The sequence below is a fragment of the Aulonocara sp. 'chitande type north' Nkhata Bay genome, linkage group LG6, assembly GCF_057382095.1.
Source record: "Aulonocara sp. 'chitande type north' Nkhata Bay isolate Kocher_YH1m ecotype deep benthic linkage group LG6, A_spYH_male_GT1.1, whole genome shotgun sequence".
Taxonomy (NCBI): domain Eukaryota; kingdom Metazoa; phylum Chordata; class Actinopteri; order Cichliformes; family Cichlidae; genus Aulonocara; species Aulonocara sp. 'chitande type north' Nkhata Bay.
Genome location: NC_141349.1, coordinates 3901240 through 3908648, shown reverse-complemented (window position 1 = coordinate 3908648; position 7409 = coordinate 3901240). Strand labels below are relative to the sequence as shown.

The 7409-nt window shown below is 43.2% G+C and overlaps 2 protein-coding genes across 6 annotated transcripts; one reads left to right on the top strand and one right to left on the bottom strand.

Annotated features, from left to right (window-relative positions):
* The first annotated feature begins 33 nt into the window (after positions 1-33).
* mrpl21 (mitochondrial ribosomal protein L21) lies at positions 34-884 on the top strand. Its single transcript, XM_086294633.1, has one exon. The coding sequence runs from the start codon at positions 55-57 to the stop codon at positions 640-642; it is 588 nt and encodes a 195-aa protein (XP_086150759.1). The 5' UTR covers positions 34-54; the 3' UTR covers positions 643-884.
* A 412-nt stretch (positions 885-1296) lies between these two features.
* On the bottom strand, positions 1297-7403 carry lg6h6orf120 (linkage group 6 C6orf120 homolog). 5 transcript variants are annotated; one of them, XM_086294640.1, is made up of 2 exons: positions 7317-7403; positions 1297-3875 (listed from the first exon to the last, which is right to left on the bottom strand). In XM_086294640.1, the coding sequence occupies exon 2, from the start codon at positions 3839-3841 to the stop codon at positions 3284-3286; it is 558 nt and encodes a 185-aa protein (XP_086150766.1). In that variant the 5' UTR covers positions 3842-3875; positions 7317-7403; the 3' UTR covers positions 1297-3283. The 5 variants fall into 5 exon arrangements, with proteins under 5 accessions (XP_086150766.1, XP_086150762.1, XP_086150764.1 ...); XM_086294636.1 differs by having other exon boundaries at positions 7208-7361; XM_086294638.1 differs by lacking the exon at positions 7317-7403 and adding an exon at positions 7007-7153.
* Positions 7404-7409: the final 6 nt, after the last annotated feature.

Genomic DNA, 7409 nt, shown 5'->3' with positions numbered 1-7409 from the left:
AGGTGACTGTAACGTGACGCTTGCGCAGTTGGAACCAGACGACTTCCTGTCAAGATGTCGGCGAGCATGGCGTACGCCGGATTGTGGAGGACATGCAGAATGTTACTACCCAGACACCATGTCCTGTCCCCCACTGCCATCCGAACACAGAGCTCTGCTAGTGGAGACTTGATGCCCTGGACCTCGCTCTCCAGGCCTCCGTGGCCGGAGCAGCCGAGCCCGTACTCGGCGGAAGAAGAGCAGAGCCGACACGCTGCTGTGGTGAGCACCGTAAACCAGCGGATCAACCTTCGGGACTTCGGCCGGCTCTTCGCGGTGGTGCACTTCGCCGGACGCCAGTGGAAGGTCACCGGTGAAGACTTGATCCTGATCGAGAACCACATCGAGGCGGAGTGCGGGGAGCGTATCCGCATGGAGAAGGTGCTTTTGGTTGGAGCTGAGGACTTCACCCTGATTGGTAGGCCTCTTCTGGGGAAGGAGCTGGTCAGAGTCGAGGCCACCGTAATCGAAAAGACAGAGTCCTGGCCCAAAGTCCACATGCGTTTCTGGAAGAGACACCGGTTCCAGCGCAAAAGGATCATTATCCAGCCGCAGACGGTGCTAAGGATCAACGGCATCGAGCTGGCCCCCAGACTCACATGAAGCTGATGACACAGGACTGGAAGACTCTACTCTCTGACCCGCGGTTTATTTTTTCTTATTGGTTTCAAACATGTAAACAAACTTGTGGCGGTCAGCTTATATGCTCATGACTCTGACTGGTTTGAAACGAGGAGCTGAACATTTGAGTAATACGCTGAGCAGCTGTTCACTGGGTTGTACTCCTGTAAATATATAGTGCAGACCTGTGAGGAGATGTATTAAAGCTTTGTTTCCAACATGTACTGAGGGTTTGGATTAAATCTGAGTTTACAACACAAAACTTTACAAAGGGTTGAAGTTAGTGTAGCTGCAATGGGGGAAAATCCCCTCTATTTCCTCAAGGACCCACAGAATAACCAGAGTAAGTCCACCGTTAGCCTAGATCGTGATTTATAGAGAGAAGATAAAGTGGGTCTGCCCACACTGACCAGAATGTCTGTGAACCTATGTCATCCTTTTGAGACTCAGCTGATACATAAACATTTAATTTAATAAAACCAATCCCCTAAATGCAGGGTTCCCAACCTGAGGTGATATGTGTACCTATGTTAAAGTAGCTTATGCTATAAAACAATTACTGGTATTTCTGATGTAAAAGTTAGAATAAATAAAACATAAAACATGTTTCAATGACTTAAGAAACACAGTCATGTGACAAGTTTTTAAAACAATTTCTAATTTTATTGTGAAACCTGACTAGATCGCCTCTGGGAACAAGAAAGCTCCACAGATGTTCAGAGGATCGATCTGAAGGCACTGTTGAACATTTCTGCTCAGAGGGTAACAAAGTTCTACTCAGAACTGAACTCCAGCGCTGGAGGTGATGTTTAAATGAGGAGTTTGTCCAACAGGCAAAAACAACAAAAGTGAGCGATCAAACTAAATACAATGCTGCTACTCATGTTAACAGATCGGTAGAAATCTCATCACAAACACATGTTCCCTGTGTGAGTCCAAATCAATGAAACATCCTTAAACAGCAAAAAAACGTTGAATGATCTGCTTTAAGGAAAATCTGTTCTGTTCTCAAATTGACTGTATAGCTCAGTATATTTGACCACAGAACTCACATGGTGCTGAGCTGTGTTAAGACAGACAGGTGGTGTTCATTCATTCACAGGCTGAGGGGGGGGCTAGTCGATCATTTCAATCTTGATACAGAAAGGAAACAACAAATGTTGACTTACTGTGTCACTCCTGCAGCTCTACACCAGCTTTGAATGTGCACAAATTGTAGTCGTCTTGTAGAGAGAAATGTTAAGCTGAAGCTACTACGAGGCTAACCGATGACTTTGGATGTGTTTAACGTGATCCCTCCACCTTTGAGCAATAAGGAAACAACAACCCTGTGCACAGTGTGACCTCAGTAGACTTCAAATTAAGGGGTTTGGTTTAACACTAATCAAATAAGTATTATTAGCTTGGAAGTCAAGTGTGGTGGATTTTAGGAGAAGCTGCTTAGCTGAAAGATCACTCGTCAGCGAGGTGAAGCCCAGCCAGTTTTTGACCTACGGTTTGAATCTGTGCACAAAAACTAGACATGTAGATCATGGTATAAGAATTAGTGACAGCTGGTCAAGTCGGACAATGTAACCACACCAGAGCAGCACATACGCATTTAACTTAACAGTGGCATTAAGTGAAAATTAGGCCTCAAAACTTTGTGATACTGTTGATTATGGTGTTGGGCACAGTTTGGCAGTTTTGGACAAAGATCCTCTGTGCACTGAGGAAAAAAAACCAAAAACACACAGAGGTTCTCTCATTTTCCAAAGTCTGCTGCATGTGCGAATGTGGGGGGAAAAAACTAATTATAATCAAACAGAAAACTTTGCTTTGGGTAAAATTAAGTTTAAAAGAAGAGATCATACAGCTTCAAAGTAGCAGCTAAAGTAAAGATCCTGCAAACTGCTATTAACCATCGAGTTAATTTAGTTCACAAACTCCCCCTAAGAATCCTGCACACACACCATCATTTTCCTACACGGTGGGAATAACACTGTGTCAGGAACCCTGCTTCTGATTGCTGTGATAAACAATGCTTTGTAACTTCCTAAAAACAGAAGTTCTAAGAACATTTTACAAGATCAGACCGACCAGACGTGTGGAGGCATGAAATAAAGGAAGCATTTCAATGTCTCTCCCAAGTGTGACAGTATAAGAGTTAACACTTTCTCTTTGAAGCATAGCATGGGCGTATCCCAAAGTGCTGAAGCCTCAAAGCAGCTCAAATTTAGAACCTATTTGTGTCTTCACTGCAGTTTCTCTCTTTGATATTTTTAATAATTTTATGACTTTGGGCAATGGAAAAGGAAGAATGGTTCTAGCGACTGACTTATAAGAAACTTCTTATTCCATATATACCTTTCAAGACTCCAGAACAAGTCCCCTTGTGTTCTTTTAGTGTAGCTAAAACCAAATACACTTTGTGAAACATTTTCTGACTGGTCAGGCTTCGCTGGTGAATTCCGTGCTGTAAATCTGACTTTGCTGTTTACCAAGTCTGTAGGTTTGATTGTTTAAATGTCAGAACTCTCCCTGGGGTTTGGTGCAACATTTTTTTTCACCCTCACAAAATGAAAGGAATCTAATGTACCATGGCAGAATATCCTCCTGCTGTCACAGCAATGAACAGTGATTTTCAAAACAAAATCTCAAGTATAATCTTCAGAAGTCCGATCAGAATAGTCCAAAAGATGGACTCTTCCTCCTGGAAGTCGTCCTCTGTAGCATGAGCAGATTTCTTTTCCTTATGTACACCTTCTGAGTTGTAAGAGCCCTTATCAAATGGGTCTTGGGACACAGTCTGATCGTAGAACACTCGCATTTCAAACTCACTCTCCTGGTGAGACGGGTGGCCATAAATGCCGATGCCCACAGGCCTTGTGAAGTCCCCGGGGACCACCACCACATCTTGTCCGCAGGTGGCTGATTGCAGCTTGTAGGTGTCGAAGCTCGGGTGCAGGGTTTTATCTGACACGTACAGGTCTGCGTCTCCCTTGAGGCTTTGCATGTGGAGGATGATTCTGCCGTCGTGGTTGAGGCGTAGGTAGCTGTAGTTTCCGGCCCCAATGTGGCCCTGAACCACATGGAGCAGCACCCATTCTTCAGGGAAGCTGTCATCCTCTGAGGGGCTCAGGAAGCTTCTGGCCTGGGACAGCAGGAGGGCGACGACCAGCGCGCTGCAACTCAGCTTCATGGTGAAGGCATCTGTCAGTCAGTCATCAGACAGCCTGAAAAAAAATGAACAACACACAGATCAGGAGGCTACATTTAAACAGAGGCAAAGGCTAAACTGCTGCTCAGAACTACAGAAGTCAGTACAACCAACTCCAACTGCTGTCACAGCCAGCTGTTTGTAAATCAGCAGCAGAGGGGAGCTGAACAGAGAGGAGCTATACAAACTGTCTTCAATAGGCAGGCAGCAGAAACTGACTGAATAAAGGCAGTTTTAATGTAGGCTCAGCGGGAAGAGATCAACAGTGCTTTATGCATGGGTTAACTGATTTACCCATTAGCAAAATGGGGAGGGGGAAGGGAGACCACAAAGCATCATAAAAGAGAGCCCCCATTAGTTAGTTTTGAAAGGATAGGGAAGCAAAAAGTGGACGCATAAGCTGGAGATGTGTGCCATTTAAACAGCTGCCTGAGTCACGAAATTCAAAAAAGAGAAAAACATACATTAAAATATGTAGAATCACAGTGTCTGCAAGTCAGTGTCAAGTAAGGCTTCTCACACACACATACATATAAAGCCCAAAACAGAAAAGTTGTATCCATCACACAATTTAGTCAAGTAAAACACATTATGATTGCAGTTCTGTAATAAGGTTACCACACAGAAAACTGCCTGCTTCAAAAGCCTGAATACGACAACTGCTGGCACAATGGGATGTTTAGTTACAGTCATTTCTCCGCCATGATGAAAGCTGCCTTTACAGCTAAATCAGCCAAAGGTGGTACAGTGGTGAAGTTGTAGGGGACTGCCCAGGATTCAGGTTTTTTGTTCTTTACTTGGCTTGCAAGCCAGAGTGTTCTCTGGCAACAAAATAAAACATGGTTACTGGGTCAAACCCCCATCTGGATTCAGGAATTCACTAACTCAATACCCCTTGAACCCAGTTATCTCAAACTCTAAGTGGAAAGGTCAAGCACACTCCTGAAGGGAACTCACGCACTCCGTGCTTGTCAATTTAATGTGTATTACAATGGGAAGCCCACAGTACTAAAAAAAAAAAGTCCAAATAAGCACCAAAATAATAAAGAAGCACCCCAAAACTGCCTACATTGCAAACACACCAATATTTCAGTTTCAGGGAGAGATATTGGAAAGTTGTTTTCCCGCAATCCCATAATGTTTGAAGCCTGGGCAACAAGGAAAGCGTCTCTTTGCATATAAAATAGCCGAGGACTGTCAGTGAAGCCAAGGATAGGCGCTAGGCTAACCATCACACTGAGAGCACGGGGCCTGTGCTTCAACACCACCAGCTGCCATCTTGCCTTTTTGCCACACCATTTTTGAAATGAGACAGGAAGCAGGATTTGGGAACCACCTTGGCTGACAAGAAAGCATGGACTGAGCAATTATTAAACAGAGAAAACATTAATGAAATGCAGGCTGCAATGCAGTGGTTAGAACCGTCTCCTCACAGGAACAATGTCCCAAGTTAAAATCCTGCCTTGGTTGTTCTGTGTGGCTTTTGCATGTTCTTCCTGCGTCTGTATGGGTTCTCTCTGGGATGCTCCATCTTCCTCCCAAAGTCCAAAGACAGGCTTGTCAGGCTAACAGATTGTCTTAAGTGCTGGCCCTTCGACAGACTGGCAACCTGTCCACGGTATACCTTTTGCTTTGCTCCAAAACAATTGGGATAGCCCCCCGCCCCTGCAACCCCAAACTGGATAAACAAAATAAAGTGGAAGGTTGATTTAGCCCCCCAAAAATGTCCCACTTGAATAAGTAAAGATATGTCAAAAGCATTGTATTTTTACATAATATAAGGCTAGGATCTAAATTTTTGATAGTTAATAAGTCAACAGCCATATTCTGATAACCCTTGTACACCGTTATTCACATCTCTTTTAGTTGTTAGAGTTATAAGAATAAGTTAGGTATGACTAAAATCTTAGGTTTTTAATAGCACTTATGGGGAAAAAAATAGCTGTCTTCCAGACGTTTTAAAAATACCATCTTGTGGTGCAGGGTGTCAAAGTTAATCATTACATGGTTTGTTTGACAGGAAACGTCTCATTTTGTTAGCAGGATGTTACTCAGTAGTCACTTTCCATTTAATACAACATGTAGATTGATTAACATGTTTCTGGCCATGAACGTTTTGCAGGTTCTTACTGACATCCCATCACCCTAACCTGTTTTTAGGCAAAGCAAATAATCAATTAGTCCTACACTACAAAGCCCGTCGAAGCGTATCTAACAATACACAGTCTGCTTCATCTCATTTTATTATGTACAGTTAATAAGTTACCTGCTGTAACAGAGCCATCACAGCAAATGTTCACTTTGTTATTCCACCACTGTCCTATTAAAGGAGATTCATCGAATACACGGACAAGATAAATCCACAGCTGTTAGCGAGATTAATTAAGGAATGTTTGCCATTTTTAGGGGATTTGCTGATTTCAGGAAAAATGTGTAAGACAAACAATTATCCATTAAAGTACAACCTAACACCCGATGTGAGGTAGTGTACACGTAAAATACAATTGCTACGCATAAAACAAAAATAAAGACTATAGAATGAGAAGTCAAAACTACAAAAACACGACAGCAAAGCATGCCGGTCAACCCACCTCAGTTCTTCCATTCATTAAAAGACATGACAAACTGGTTTCCAGAACAGAAAGGACGCCTGTAGTTTTGGTGCCAAAAACTGAATATACTCGGGAGAAACATGCGGAGAAAGTAACGCGGTAACCGTCTGCCGCCTCCTCACAGCTCAGTGAAACATGACTAAAGAAGCCGGATAGTTTTCGATTGAGAGCCTCTCGGCACGGTTAAAAATAACCACCTGCTCCCCATTTCACCTCTGACACCAATCAACCAACTTTAACCATTAACTACATTTTTATTAACAAATAAACACCAAGACTGGGAGGGGGGCAGCCTTAAAAGGTTTCAGGGATTTTGACATTAATACGTCTGATAAATTAAACAAAGAGCTTTTTGTAACGGCTGAACCTGCCGTATGCTACGTCGCTAACAGCTAAGAATAGCAGTTTCAACCTGTACAACCCCAGCAGTAAAAATGTTTTAATGAAAACAGACGTACTGTTAAAGACTATGCCAGTTACCTCCAACTGTATCATTCAGAAACAGTCCACAAAAACACATTGCTACTTGACTTACTGAACAGGTTAGCAAGTTCTTAAAGCAGCTAGCTATCACGCAGCTACCGTTGCACGTAGCCTGTTTAGCTTTAGCCAAACACGTTCAGGAGTTTACATAAGCTGGAGGCCGGGGGTTAGCTCAGTGCCTAAAGATCAAGTTACGAATAGATTAATATAAAGATATTCATGGATCAGTTAACAGTGCACTTAGTTTACTTACACAGCTGTCATTTCCTGAGCAGCATCTTCAACTGAGCAGCAAAGTTCACTTCATCATTTCCTTTTCCTTCAGCTACACAAACAGCAAAGCGCGCACTCACGCCACCTACCGGCCGTTGTGAAGGTGACGCTCATCAGTAGCCAAAAAAGCTCCATCAAGTATCTTTTAGAAAAGGTGGCAAATGAACAGGTTCAAAATGGGC